Source organism: Phyllobates terribilis, unplaced genomic scaffold, assembly GCF_046119375.1.
Source record: "Phyllobates terribilis strain yellow unplaced genomic scaffold, ASM4611937v1 Scaffold_7__3_contigs__length_470593459, whole genome shotgun sequence".
Taxonomy (NCBI): domain Eukaryota; kingdom Metazoa; phylum Chordata; class Amphibia; order Anura; family Dendrobatidae; genus Phyllobates; species Phyllobates terribilis.
Window position 1 is genome coordinate 361,017,946 of NW_027362767.1, and position 15,753 is coordinate 361,033,698.

Consider the following 15,753-nt stretch of genomic DNA (forward strand, 5'->3'; position numbering starts at 1 on the left):
TTAATACCTCTGACCCACGCTGTTGACAGCAGTGACCTGGGGGTCAGAAATGCTTCCTGGGGCGATGCCCATGCTGTCCCCATGTCTTTTCAGCACTGTCACTATCGTTTTGGGCACTTTTTAGGCTTTCTACAGTCTGCCGGGGGTGCCGCCGCAAAAATGCTCTAACATTGGGCTCGTTGCTCGGGTCGAGCTCCCGAGTATCACGGTGAGCTCGGCCTGAGCTTCGAGCACCCGAGCATTTTAGTGCTCGCTCAACGCTACTGCTAGCACACGTATTGTTGCTCCAGCTCTGCTACATCAGTCACCACTGCTACTGATATTCCAGCTCTGCTACATCAGTCATCGCTGTTCCAGCTCTGCTGCATGAAAAATATTAGACTTTATAATTTTTTTATCACTTCACATGATCACATGGCAAAAGCATATGAACCTTTAGGATTAGAAGAAAATTTGAAGGGAAAATTAAAGTCTGGTGTTTTCAATCAATGGGATGACAATCAGGTGTGCGTAGGCAACCTGTGTTATTTAAAGAACAGAGATCTATCAAAGTCTGATCTTCATAACACGTTTGTTTGTGCAGGATACACTTCCACAAAGGAGATATCTGAGAACTTCAGAAGAAGAGTTATTGATGCTCATCAGGCTGGAAAAGGTTATAAAACCATCGCTAAATAGTTTGAATTTCACCAATCCACAGTCAGACAGATTGTCTACAAATGGAGGAAATTTAAGGTGTATAATAGTCTGTGATGTTCCAAAGGAACCCAAGAAAACCTCTAAGCAAATAAAGGCCTTTCTCTCATTAGCTAATGGTAATGTTCATGAGTCCACCATCAAGAAGACACTGAACAACAATGGTGTGCATAGCAGGATTGCAAGAAGAAAGACACTGCTCTCCAAAAAGAACATTGATGACCAATCTGCAGTTTGCTAAATTGGAGCAATGTTTTGTGGAAGGATAAGACAAAAATGGAGCTTTTTAGTTTAAATGAGAAATTTGTTTTGAAAAGGAAAACATTGCATTATAGCATGAAAACCTTATACCATCTGTGAATCGTGGTAGTTGTATAACTATGGTTTGGGTCTGTTTTGCTACATCTGGGCTCGAATGGTTTGTCATTATTAATATAACAATGAATTCCGAATAATATCAGCAAATTTTAAAGGACATTTTTCCTTGAGCTGAATCTCAAGAGAACATGGGTCATGCAGCAAGACAATGACCCAAAGCACACAAGTTGTTCTAGAAAAGAATGGTTAAAGAGTAAAGTTAAAGTTTTGGACTGACGAAGTCAAAGTCTTGCATTTAATTCTATAGAAATGTTGTGGGAGGACCTGAAGCGAGAATTTGATATAAGAAATCCACTGACATAACACAGTTGAAGCTGTTTTGTAGGGAGGAATAGGCTAAAATTCCTTCAAGCTGATGCAGAACTTATCAACATTTATCGGAAATGTTTAGACGCAGTTATTTCTGCACAAGTAAGTCACACTAGATACTGAAAGCAAAGGTTCACTTTCTTTTGTTACTCACAGACATGTGATATTGGACATTTTTCTAACGTTTACAATCATAAATTCTAATATTTTGACTCATTTGTTTGATTTGGTTCTCTTTATCTACTTTTAGGACTACTGTGGAAATCTGATAACGTTTTAGGTCAAATTTACGCCAACATATGGGAAATTCTGAAGGGTCAGAAACTTTCAAGCACAAAACCTGATTTAAAGAAGCACGCCCATCAAAGTTTTTATCCTCTTAATATATTGCAGTCATCATATTATATAGCGCTGTGTACTTACAATTGCTCATTTTGCCTTTCTACCCAGCAAATTCTTCTCTTTTCTCTGCTCTGTGTAGAAACAGGAAATCTCTCTTCCCAGCAAAAATCATTCCCTTCTTCAACCCCTGACCCAGCTGCCTCGCCCCTCTCTCTCTTGCCATTGACTTTTGCAGTTACTGATGACTCATACAAGGAAAACTGACCTCCTGTTTCTACATAGAGCTTAGAAGGATTCAGCTAGTCAGTTTTTAATCACTTGATGTCATAGACCTAATGGAAAAGAGAAGAATTAACTGGGTAGAAAGGCAAAATGAGCAATTGTAAGTACACAGTGCTGTATAATATGATGATTGCAATACTGTATATTAAAAGGATAAACATTTTGATGGGAGTGCTTCTTCTTAAACAACAAGTCATTTTCTGATACATTCTCTTTAAAGAAAATTCAGTCATTAATAAATCAATTTTAATTACAATCTACTTTCCCCTATGAAGGGGATACATTAGTAACCAGATAAGTACATGACTGGCAGAATGGAGGAAAGCCAGCTCACCGTAACATGTGTAGTCCAGTATGCAGGGAACAGTGCTCTGACAAGCGGAAAAATCGTGGAAAAAAACAGAAGTTCCAGCTTCTGGTAGAAATTATTCATAAAAATCCATCTTTATTCAACCATTTAAAAATTCATAAAGACATGAGAGCAGGACAGGAAATACAAGGCAACAGGTCTCACCCTGGTTCTCCAATATCGCTATATATCTCTCATGGCATTATAAATCTATTATTATTTGGTAAATCTTTGTTTACAATAGATTTATATTTATTTTGATAATCTAGAGGGTGCAAAATACTTGCCTTGACTGGGGAGCTGCCATGCCACGCTATGACACTGCCCACAGGATCTGTCACTTGCCATAAATATGTACTTTTTTACCTTGTGTAAATGTCACAGTTCTCCTGAATTTGGTGTTGTTTTTCTTTTATTTTTGTACCTCTTCATTTCTGAGATATGGCCCCTTGGCATGGTCATTAAACAGTACCTTCCACCCATCTTGGGCTGCATTTTTTATTCTTTAAAAAAGTGGGCAGTCTCGAACTGAGGATGTTTGTAAATACTATAGCTACGTCGAAAAAAAAATACTATGTCTCCTGCAATGTGAGAATGAAAACTAATTTCTTTAATACGGTTCCATGTCATGTCACCATAGTCCAAGAGTAATGCAAGGCTCGATATGATTACAAATATGTCCACCACTACATCAGCGTGGGCTCAGAGACTGGCTGCTGATGCGGCTTTATTTGTATTCTGTGTCCCCAACACAACAGGCAGGTCCTAAATTGTGTTAGAATTTTACCATAAAATCTGTGTATATTCTCCAGCTATTTAGCTAGGTAGATGGATAGTAGGCAATTGGATGCATTTAGGGATTTGGATTTATCTAGATATTGGCCAATATCTGACCCTTTTATAATTATTTTGACAATTCCTTTCTGAAATTGTGGCTTAAAAGCAGTGGAAATTACATAGAGGGTAAAGTACAGTAATGTTTAACGCCAAGAAAAGCTTCTAATGCAAACAGATGTCAAGTGATAATGGTATGCTATGTATTATATGAGAGATATGATGTCATTATCTTGTAAGTAAACTGCAAAATATTCTGAAGTCGTAAATAAATTAACATAACATTACAATTATATCTATTGGGTTTATTCGCCTATTTACTCTTGTATTCCTGGAGGGCTGAAATTCCTTCTATGTATTCACACCCTGGATCAAGATCAACTGGCTGGCACCTTTAGCTGTTATTATTTGCCAGTGTTCCTGCTTCCAACTTGAATATCTGTATGTATATATCTATCTGTCTATCTATCTATCTACTTATCTATTATATATCCATCTACAGTATCTATGGTTTACGTACAGTTAGGTCCATATATATTTGGACAGAGACAACATTTTTCTAATTTTGGTTCTAGACATTACCACAATTAATTTTAAACAAAACAATCCAGATGCAGTTGAAGTTCAGACTTTCAGCTTTCATTTGAGGGTATCCACATTAAAATTGGACGAAGGGTTTAGGAGTTTCAGCTCCTTAACATGTGCAACCCTGTTTTTAAAGGGACCAAAAGTAATTGGACAGATTAAATAATTGTAAATAAAATATTCATTTCTAGTACTTGGTTGAAAACCCTTTGTTGGCAATGACTGCCTGAAGTCTTGAACTCATGGACATCACCAGACGCTGTGTTTCCTCCTTTTTGATGCTCTGCCAGGCCTTCACTGTGGTGGTTTTCAGTTGCTGTTTGTTTGTGGGCCTTTCTGTCTGAAGTTTAGTCTTTAACAAGTGAAATGCATGCTCAATTGGGTTGAGATCAGGTGACTGACTTGGCCATTCAAGAATATTCCATTTCTTTGCTTTAATAAACTCCTGGGTTGCTTTGGCTTTATGTTTTGGGTCATTGTCCATCTGTAGTATGAAACGACAACCAATCAGTTTGGCTGCATGTGGCTGGATCTGAGCACACAGTATGGCTCTGAATACATCAGAATTCATTCGGCTGCTTCTGTCCTGTGTCACATCATCAATAAACACTAGTGACCCAGTGTCACTGGCAGCCATGCATGCCCAAGCCATCACTCTGCCTCCGCCGTGTTTTACAGATGATGTGGTATGCTTTGGATCATGAGCTGTACCACGCCTTCGCCATACTTTTCTCTTTCCATCATTCTGGTAGAGGTTGATCTTGGTTTCATCTGTCCAAAGAATGTTCTTCCAGAACTGTGCTGGCTTTTTTAGATGTTTTTTTTAGCAAAGTTCAGTCTAGACTTTTTATTCTTGATGCTTATGAGTGGCTTGCACCGTGCAGTGAACCCTCTGTATTTACTTTCATGCAGTCTTCTCTTTATGGTAGATTTGGATATTGATACGTCTACCTCCTGGAGAGTGTTGTTTACTTGGTTGGCTGTTGTGAAGGGGTTTCTCTTCACCATGGAGATGATTCTGCGATCATCCACCACTGTTGTCTTCCGTGGGAACCCAGGTCTTTTTGCATTGATGAGTTCACCAGTGCTTTCTTTCTTTCTCAGGATGTACCAAACTGTAGATTTTCCTAATATTGTAGCAATTTCTCGGATGTTTTTTTTCTGTTTTTGCAGCTTAAGGCTGTGTGCACACGATGCGTTTTTAATGCGTTTCCGCTGCGTTTTTGCAGCCGTGGAAACGCCGCGGAAAAGCATTAAAAACGCATGGTAGAAGGGCAGCAATGTTCCCCAATGGAAATCCGCATGTGCTGTGCCCATGATGCAGATTTTTCCGCAGCGTAAACGCTACGATCAAAAGTCCGCAGCATGTCCATTAATTTTGCGGAAACGCTGCTTTTTCGCCGCCATTGACTTGCATGAGAACGCATGGAATCCGCATCACTGTATATGTAGATGCGCATTCCATGCGTTCTAATGTGCGGATGGTACCCGGGTCTGGATGAGAGGACTCTCATTCAGACCCAGGTACCATTAAAAAAAAAAAGAAAAAAAGAAAAAATATATATAATACTTACCTTCTGGCGTCCCGCGCTGCGTCCTCCTGGCTTCCTGGGCACTTCGCCGTTGAATGCAGGACCTACGCTGACGTCAGAGTCATGTGACGAGTCACGTGACGCTGACGTCGACAGGTCTTCAGTGTACCACTGCCGGCAGCCGGGACGGAGGGAAGCAGGACACCGGGGGCCATCGGAGGGTAAGTATATATTTATTTTTTTATTTTTTGACATTCACACACTATATAAATCCATGCCGGTTGCATGGATTTATATAGTGTGAAGTTGACAAGCACTTCCCAAGTGATGCTAAAATCGCCTGGAAAGCGCTTGTCAACCCGCATGCGGAAATGAAAGTGAAGAACGCTTCACATCCGCATGTCCCTGGCAGGAAAACACATGTACAATCCGCATGTACAATCCGCATGTACAATCCGCATGCGTTTTTTCCTGCCAGGGAGATGCAGAAACGCTCAGGAAAAAATCCTGAGCATTTCTGCATCGTGTGCACATACCCTAAGGATTGCTTGTTTCACCTGCATGGAGAGCTCCTTTGACCGCATGTTTACTTCACAGCAAAACCTTCCAAATGCAAGCACCACACCTCAAATCAACTCCAGGCCTTTTATCTGCTTAATTGAGAATGACATAACGAAGGGATTGCCCACACCTGTCCATGAAATAGCCTTGGAGTCAATTGTCCAATTACTTTTGGTCCCTTTAAGAACAGGGTGGCACATGTTAAAGAGGTGAAACTCCTAAACCCTTCATCCAATTTTAATGTGGATACCCTCAAATGAAAGCTGAAAGTCTGAACTTCAACTGTATCTGAATTGTTTTGTTTAAAATTCATTGTGGTAATGTCTAGAACCAAAATTAGAAAAATGTTGTCTCTGTCCAAATATATATGGACCTAACTGTATCTGTATATTGGAAACTATGAGTATAGAAAGTAAATTGAGCTGTTACTATTTGCAGATGTGTTGCTGCTTCCTATTGGAATATCTCTCTATAGCTATCAGATTTCTATCTATCTGTCTATCCATCTATAAATTCAGCTATTTATCCATCCATCCTATCTTTCTTTTTACAGTATACAGTTCCTGTTTTTTCATATTAGAAACTATGAGAATAAAAAATAATTTGAGCATTTCCTATTTGCAAAGATGCTGCTGCTTTCTATCTTTCATCTATCTATCTATATCTATCATGTATCTATCTCTCCATTTCTATCTATGCATCCATCTGTTCATCTAATCTGTTTGTCTATCTATGATCTATCTGTCTGTATAGCTATCTACAGTATCTATGATTTATGTATCTGCATAGTGGAAAGTATGAGAATGAAAAGTAATTTGTTCCTGCTACTATTTGCAAATGTATTGCTGCTTCCTAGTTGAATCCATTGATCTTTATCTATCCCCTATCTTTCTATCCATCTGTCCATTCATCTAGCTCATATATCTATCTACTGTGAATTCATCTATCCATCCTATCGTTCTATCCAGCGTATATTGTCTGTTTTTGCATATTGGAAACTATGAGAATAAAAAGTAATTTGAACTGTTACTATTTGCAAAGGTGTTGCTGCTTCCTATTTGAATTTATCTATCTATCTATCTATCTATCTATCTATCTATATTTATGATCTATCTATCCGTCTATCCCTGGCTGGAGATTGGAAACTATGCCCAGAGCCCCTAGGAGCTGTTCTGCAGTCCAGCTTGCCCCCTCCAGCTCTCAGGCTGAGCAGACAGGGGGCTGGGGCCACGCTGATGAGGGGGCTGTCTGGATGCTGGGGGCAGGGCTCTCCTGTAGAGGAGGACTGAGCAGAAGGCAGTGCATGGAGAGGTGTGAGGCTGAGGGTGTGCACTTGGCTGCCTCTCTCCAGTCTTGTGTGTTATTGCACAGAGGACTGAACGCTTGGATTGCTGGGAAGAAAGGATAAAGGGCTTGAGTCTGTGTGAGGATCCATGGAGCAGACCCCTCTTACATCTTCACAGCCTCCCATGTAACAAAGCTTTTGTCGTAATGATCTTGGATCTTCACCGGCACCAAGAACATGGATGACAAGTCCAACAAGCTGCTCCTGGCCCTGGTCATAGTCTTTCTGTTCGCTGTGATCGTCTTGCAGTATGTTTGCCCAGGCACCGAGTGCCAGCAGCTCCGGCTACAAGCCTTCAGCTCTTCACTGGTGGACCCCTACTGGGCAGAAGATGACAGCCCTGCCAAATTTGTGCCCAAATTTAATTTCACCGTGGACGACCTGCTGAGGAAGGTGGACTTCAACATCAATGGGGACGATCTCATTGTGTTCCTGCACATCCAGAAGACTGGGGGCACCACCTTTGGTCGCCACCTGGTCAGGAACATACGTCTGGAGCAACCTTGTGAGTGTAAGGCTGGGCAGAAGAAGTGCACTTGTCACAGACCAGGCAAGAAGGAGACCTGGCTCTTCTCAAGGTTCTCTACTGGATGGAGCTGTGGGCTGCATGCAGACTGGACAGAACTGACCAACTGTGTCCCGGCGGTGGTGGACAACAAGAAGGAGATCAAGATGAGACCTTTGAGGTGAGTCCCTCCTGTCCAGAGCCCTAGCCTGCAAATTAGGAATTAACACCTTGAGCACAAAGGAATCCATCCTTAGACTCATTCTGCCTGTGATACAATGTACTGGGTGAGCAGATCTGTAGGAAACTTTGCTGCACATCCATAGGTGTCTGCTATGTGCAGTGCTGGTGGGGGAATCCCTCACTCCACATGTTCCAGTGCAGGCACCCGAACCCTGACATTGCCTGTGTGCATTGTCCTGGGCAACTTCTGGGCACTGCTGCTGTGTACTGGCAAGGTGCTGTGCCCACTGGGGAGGTGTGCGGTCTACTTGTATCTTGCTGGTTTTTAGTTATTTGTGACACATTGTGCAAATATTTACACATGGAAAACTTGGTTGTAAACAGCACATTAAACAAAGGAGCACAAGGGTTGACAATCTGGAGAGATTTTGTGAATTGTTAAGGTTTTTCCTACAGATTATTTTTATGAATTGAATGTTATATGTGTATGTGAGCACCATAATAAATTGTTTAAAGAATTATCTAGCTATTATCTATCTAATATCTGCCTATCTATCATCTATATCTATTGCACATTATAAATGATCTTTCTTCCATATATATTTATGTATGTATAGGTGTATGTGTGTGTGTGTATATATATATATATATATATTTATATATATATATATATATATATACACTTTTTTATTTATGTATTAGAAAAATAGATATAGATAATAGATAAATCTAGATGATAGATACATAGATAAATGTACTGTCTATCTATCATCTATATATATCTATCATTCTATCTGTCTGTCTATGCACTACATGCTTTTTACATTGTGTCTCATAACGTTTGGACGCAGTGGCATTGTGTAAAATCGCATTAAAAAAATGATAATTCTGTTCAGTATAAAACATAATGCATGACTGAAATAATTTCACCATTGTGGCTCTTTATTTTTGGTATTTTTTTATTCTTAATTTACCTTGTCATAAAAATCTCAATATTCTTCATTGTCCTGGAAAATATTGTATATTAACACACTATTCCAGCATCTGTTTCATCCTGCCCAGCAGGGCCTACAAGGGTTAAAGTCAAGTTTCAATCCGTTTTATTGATTTTTTTTTTTCTGTCCACACACATCTACTTTCTTATTGTATTGAACATCTGCAGCCTTTATACCCAGAGCTCCTCCAAATATTAATTTGGTACCTTCAGTGTGTAAAATACAGGTGTAGAAATCCCATGCATGTAGATGAGGATTACTGCACATTGATAACATCATGAAGTAACCTGTGAAGCGGTTTGTGTATCTCTCTGTGATCTGGAGGTGAGCTAATTAACACCAATAATAATAAACATTTCATCTCCCGCCATAAATGTATTTGTCTGTGCGCTGAATATTAAAATTTGCTGGAGCGTGCTTTGCAGATTAAGGACAAGTTGGCTATCAGGAGTCTGTGCAGAGGTGCAGGTGAGATAGAAATGTACCAGCAGCATCCTTATACCCAGACCTGGCTACCTGCAACGTCTGTGAGCTGCAGGTATAGAGTACTTATTATATGTACAATGCAGATTTAGCAGAGCTGAGTATGTCATGTGGCTTGAAATATGAAATATAGGACTGCATATAAATCTACGGCATTATGAGAACTCAGAATATAAAACCTTGGACCTTCAAAGCCTTATGTGGAATTCTGCTACATTTGTAGATTTAGCACATGCACAAAAAACATCCGCAGCCTAAAAATAAAAACAGTGACATAAGGATCAGTAACCATATTGCGATACTATATTATTCCATAGACGTTTGTTAACTGCAAAATGTGATTTTAATCTCTGTAATTTCATTAGATTGTGAATACAGAATGAGAATGACCGTCTGTGATGGATCTCTGGTCATTCTCACTCTTCTACCACCATAAACGCAAGTGAGATATTTCGGCACCAAAACTAAAAAGTTTCCTAATTTTATAAATTATATAAATGTGCTTCATTAACCCGCTCCTATCTAGTATTCCGTTATATTATATTGTACGGTTTACTTGCTGTTTTAATGACAGCTCCTCTGGATTCAGGTAATTAATTCTGACAGCGCAGGGCTGGAGGCGGAAGATACTCAGAAAATACTTTCTATGGGTAATTTTCTTTACCCTCTAGAGCCGTGTTATATGTAGGTTCTACGAGAAATAGTGAAAATATAAGCTAATACTAAATGTATCATATGTGTGATATAAAATACTGAGATATCTATAGATAGAGATAGATATACTTAATATTTAAATATATATATTGTATACATATGGTTTTTACTTGACCCCATAAATACTGTATACTTCTATTTTTAGGCATGTAGCTTATGGATCCATTTTTTTCACGATATACATATTATTATTTATTATTAATATTAACCATTTCTTATATAGCATCATCATGTTCCAAAGCACTTTATAGACATCATCATTGTCCCCATTGGGGCTCGCAATCTGCATTCCCTATCAGATTGTCTTTGGGGTGTAGGAGGAAACCGGAGGAAACCCGCACAAACATGAGGAGAACATACAAACTTCTTGCAGATGTTGTCCTTGGTGGGATTTGAACCCAGGACCCCAGCGCTGCAAGGCGGCAGTGTTAACCACTGAGCCACCGTGTATATATCTAAAGGGGATTTCCAGAATGTAAAAAAAATGAATAAAAACAGGAAATATGTTAACCAACAATACCCTGCTCAATCCTCTATCGCTTTAGTGAGTGCCACCACCGCCTTTGTTTACTTTGCTGGAGGAATCATGTGTTGTATTTTCACGTGAGCGCTGCAGCCGATCACTGGCATAAGTAGTGATGCCTGTACGTATGACATGAGACCACTGTGGTCGCATTGACATAAGACACATCAGAAGTAAATTGTGCAGGAGTGACACCGGATTAAACAGTTCAGTATTGGTTATTTTTTCATGTTATCACAATTTATTTTCTCAAACAATTAGTTTTTTTTAAAGTCTTGGATATCTCCGATATACGTCATCTACCAAATACAACAGTGCAGTGTGTTCAAAGAAAAGACAATTCTGTTGCAGCTGCGTCAGTAAAGCTTTTATATTGGATGCCCATCCTCACCGTCCATAAATCTACCTGTATGTGTTCATTTATATACGGGCCTGAAGGTACAATTCCCATAAGTGCTGTTACTGGTCTGTAAGGTGCAATCTCTAACAGAACACAAATCCATCACGCTGCTGCTACCAGTTTAACTGGCTGTTATATTAAAGTATTTTTCTTTTTTTTGCGGGGATACATTAAAATAAATACATTTTCAGTATTTTATCTATCTATCTATCTATCTATCTATCTATCTATCTCATATCTATCTATTATCCATTCATTAATTATCTATCTGTCTGTCATCTATCTAATATCTATTTTATCATCTGTCTGTCTATCTCATATTTATTTTTATTATTATTCTTTATTTTCATTGCATATCTGATTCCATGGTGATGTACATGTGAAGAGCCTTTACACACAAAATATATATTTTACTCACTTATATAGCACCATATATTCCACAGCTCTTTACAGACATTATGGGCTCTGTCCCCATTGGGGCTCACAATCTACATTCCCTATCAGTATGTCTTTGAAGTGTGGGAGGAAATCAGAGAACCGAGAGGAAACCCACACAAACACGTGGAGAACATAAAAAATCCTTCCAGATGTTGTCCTCGGTGGGATTTGACCCCAGGGCTGCAAGGCTACAGTGCTAACCAATGAGCTACCATACAGAGGGGAGAGGACACCTTACAGTCTACAGCACACATGTCAAACTCTGGCCCGCAGGGTGGTTTTATTTGGCCCTTCACACCCGAACAACCACCCCTATGTGAAGCCATTATTCTGTATGGAGGACTATGGGGGCCCATTATACTGTATGGAGGACTATGTGGGGCCCATTATTCTGTACGGAGGACTATGTGTAGCCCATTATTCTGTATGGAGGACTATGTGGGGCCCATTATTCTGTATGTAGGACTATGTGGGGCCCATTATTCTGTATGGAGGACTATGTGGGGCCCATTATACTGTATGGAGGACTATGTGGGGCCATTATTCTGTATGGAGGACTATATGGGGCCATTATTCTGTATGGAGGACTATGTGGGGCCCATTATACTGTATGGAGGACTATGTGTGGCCCATTATTCTGTATGGAGGACTATGGGGGCCCATTATACTGTATGGAGGACTATGTGGGGCCCATTATTCTGTACGGAGGACTATGTGTAGCCCATTATTCTGTACGGAGGACTATGTGTAGCCCATTATTCTGTATGGAGGACTATGTGGGGCCCATTATTCTGTATGTAGGACTATGTGGGGCCCATTATTCTGTATGGAGGACTATGTGGGGCCCATTATACTGTATGGAGGACTATGTGGGGCCATTATTCTGTATGGAGGACTATATGGGGCCATTATTCTGTATGGAGGACTATGTGGGGCCCATTATACTGTATGGAGGACTATGTGTGGCCCATTATTCTGTATGGAGGACTATGTGGGGCCCATTATTCTGTATGGAGGACTATGTGGGGCCCATTATATTGTATGGAGGACTATGTGGGGCCCATTATATTGTATGTAGGACTATGTGGGGCCCATTATATTGTATGGAGGACTATGTGGGGCCCATTATTCTTTATTGAGGACTATGTGGGGCCCATTATTCTGTATGGAGGACTATGTGGGGCCCATTATATTGTATGGAGGACTATGTGGGGCCCATTATTCTGTATGGAGGACTATGTGGGGCCCATTATTCTGTATGGAGGACTATGTAGGGCCCATTATATTGTATGGAGGACTATGTGGAGCCCATTATACTGTATGGAGGACTACAGTGCATTGTGAAAGTATTTGGCCCCCTTGAACTTTTCTACCTTTGCCACATTTCTGGCTTCAAGCATAAATATATAAAATTCTAATTTTTTTGGGAAGAATCAACAACAAGTGGGACACAGTCGTGAAGTGGAACGAAATTTATTGGATATTTTAAACTTTTTTAACAAATTAAAAACTGAAAAGTGGGGCGTGCAATATTATTCGGCCCCCTTGAGTTAATACTTTGTAGCGCTTGTTATGATCTGCAACATGTACTAAGGAAAGATAAGTGAACACTGTCCCTACAGTAAAACTAAGCTGAATCCCTACGATGTAGCGGGCTGCCTGTTCCTAGCGAACAGACCTGCCTTAGTCCTCGGCTAGTCTGAACGAAGACCTATAGCATAAGGGGAGGGGTCCCTAAAAGAACTAAGGACTGGAACAAAAAAATGGGACACCTCCTAAACAGAGAAGTTGTTGCAGAACACAAAAAGACCAACAGACAAAAAGGTACTTGAGGTCCCAGAAGGACCAAGAAACTGACAGAGAAAGGCACAGAAGCACCTGGCTAGAGAAACAGTCAAACACTGAAGTCCAGCACAGCCAAAAGGGCGGAGCTGAAATATAAAGGCAGATGGTCACGTGACAGCAAAACACAAGATGGAAAAAACAAACAGGAGGGTTCTAACAGCACCACCTTTTGCTGCGATTACAGCTGCAAGTCTCTTGGGGTATGTCTTTATCAGTTTTGCACATCGAGAGGCTGAAATTCTTGCCCATTCTTCCTTGCAAAACAGCTTGAGCTCATTGTGGTTGGATGGAGGGCGTTTGCGAACAGCAGTTTTCAGCTCTTTCCACAGATTCTCGATTTGGATTCAGTTCTGTACTTTGACTTGGCCATTCTAACACCTGGATATGTTTATTTTTGAACCATTCCATTGTAGATTTTTCTTTGTTTGGGATCATTGTCTTGTTGGAAGATAAATCTCCGTCCCTGTCACAGGTCTCTTGCAGACTCCAACAAGTTTTCTTCCAGAATGGTCCTGTATTTGGCTCCATCCATCTTCCCATCAATTTTGACCATCTTCCCTGTCCCTGCTGAAGAAAAGCAGGCCCAAACCATGATGCTGCCACCACCATGTTTGACAGTGGGGATGGTGTTTTGAGGGTGATGAGCTGTGTTGCTTTTACGTCAAACATCGTTTTGCATTGTGGCCAAAAATTTCGATTTTGGTTTCATCTGACCAGAGCACCTTATTCCACATGTTTGGTGTGTCTCCCAGGTGGCTTGTGGCAAACTTCAAACGAGACTTTTTATGGATATCTTTGAGAAATGGCTTTCTTCTTGCCACTCTTCCATAAAGGCCAGATTTGTGCAGTGTACGACTAATTGTTGTCCTATGGACAGACTCTCCCACCTCAGCTGTAGATCTCTGCAGTTCATCCAGAGTGATCTTGGGCCTTTTGGCTGCATCTCTGATCAGTCTTCTCCTTGTTTGAGATGAAAGTTTAGAGGGACGGCTGGGTCTTGGTAGATTTGCAGTGGTCTGATACTCCTTCCATTTCAATATGATCGCTTGCACAGTGCTCCTTGAGATGTTTAAAACTTGGGAAATCTTTTTGTATCCAAATCCGGCTTTAAACTTCGCCACAACAGTATCTCGGACCTGCCTGGTGTGTTCCTTGGTCTTCATGATGCTCTCTGCACTTGAAGCAGAACCCTGAGACTATCACAGAGCAGGTGCATTTATACGGAGACTTGATTACACACAGGTGGATTCTATTTATCATTACCAGTCATTTAGGACAACACTGGATCATTCAGAGATCCTCACTGGACTTCTGGAGTGAGTTTGCTGCACTGAGGCTATGTGTCCACGTTGCAGAAATGAAGCAGAGAATTTCTGCTTCATTTCTGCAAGTCCTCTCCCGGAAAAACGCATGCGGAATTCCGCACGCGTTTATTGCGCGTTTTTCGTGCATTTATCGCGCGTTTCCCACATGCGGAATTGCCTTGCGTTTTTTAATGCATTGCACAAGGTAATTCCGCTTGCGGAAACGCAAAATTAATGGACATGCTGCGGATTTTTGAACGCAGTATAAACGCTGCGGAAAAATCCGCAGCATGTGCATAGAACTTGCGGAATCCCCATGGGGACCATGGGGTGCGGATTACCTAGCGTTTCACAAGCGTATATGCTGCGGAAATTCCGCAGCATATACGCTTGAAGAACGCTACGTGGGCACACAGCCTTAAAGTAAAGGGGCCGAATAATATTGCAATCCCCACTTTTCAGTTTTTAATTTGTTAAAAAAGTTTAAAATATCCAATAAATTTCGTTCCACTTGACGACTGTGTCCCACTTGTTGTTGATTCTTCCCCAAAAAATTAGAATTTTATATCTTTATGTTTGAAGCCAGAAATGTGACAAAAGGAAGAAAAGTTCAAGGGGGCCAAATACTTTCACAATGCACTGTATGCGGGGCCCATTATTCTGTATGGAGGACCATGTGGTGCCCATTATACTGTATGGAGGACTATGTGGGACCCATTATTCTGTATCGAGGACAATGTGGGGCCCATTATTCTCTATGGAGGACTATGTGGGGCCCATTATACTGTATAGTGGTTGAATCCCTACAAGACCTTATTAACTTATATTTGGGCCCTATAAGTGTCTTTTTGGGTCCAGTATTTTTCACAGTAAATGTAACACTACAGAATGCGTTTCTCTTACCATCAGACATAACAAAACCTTGATGGCAACCAATAATGCAAGTGTGAACACAACCTTACGTATGTAGAAAAACCAAGTCTTGTCCCGGTATTTCTGCTTTGCTGGTTAAGAATGTTAATTGTTTCACAACTTAGTAAAAAGCAAGTTACGTTTGTCTTATGTGTACATTGTCGGGGGTCTCCTATCTGTGTACAGCACATTATTCCCAGATTGAATATAAACATTTAAACACATTTATAAAGACTTT

General features: G+C 40.5%; 1 protein-coding gene across 1 annotated transcript in view; it reads left to right on the plus strand.

Moving 5' to 3' along the window:
* The first annotated feature begins 7,124 nt into the window (after window positions 1-7,124).
* The window catches only part of HS6ST2 (heparan sulfate 6-O-sulfotransferase 2), a 469,232-nt gene continuing 460,603 nt past the window's right edge, over window positions 7,125-15,753 (plus strand). Inside the window, exon 1 of the mRNA XM_073641321.1 lies at window positions 7,125-7,899. Within this exon, the coding sequence (XP_073497422.1) occupies window positions 7,391-7,899 (509 nt within the window). The 5' untranslated portion in view covers window positions 7,125-7,390. The remainder of the gene's footprint in view (window positions 7,900-15,753) is intronic.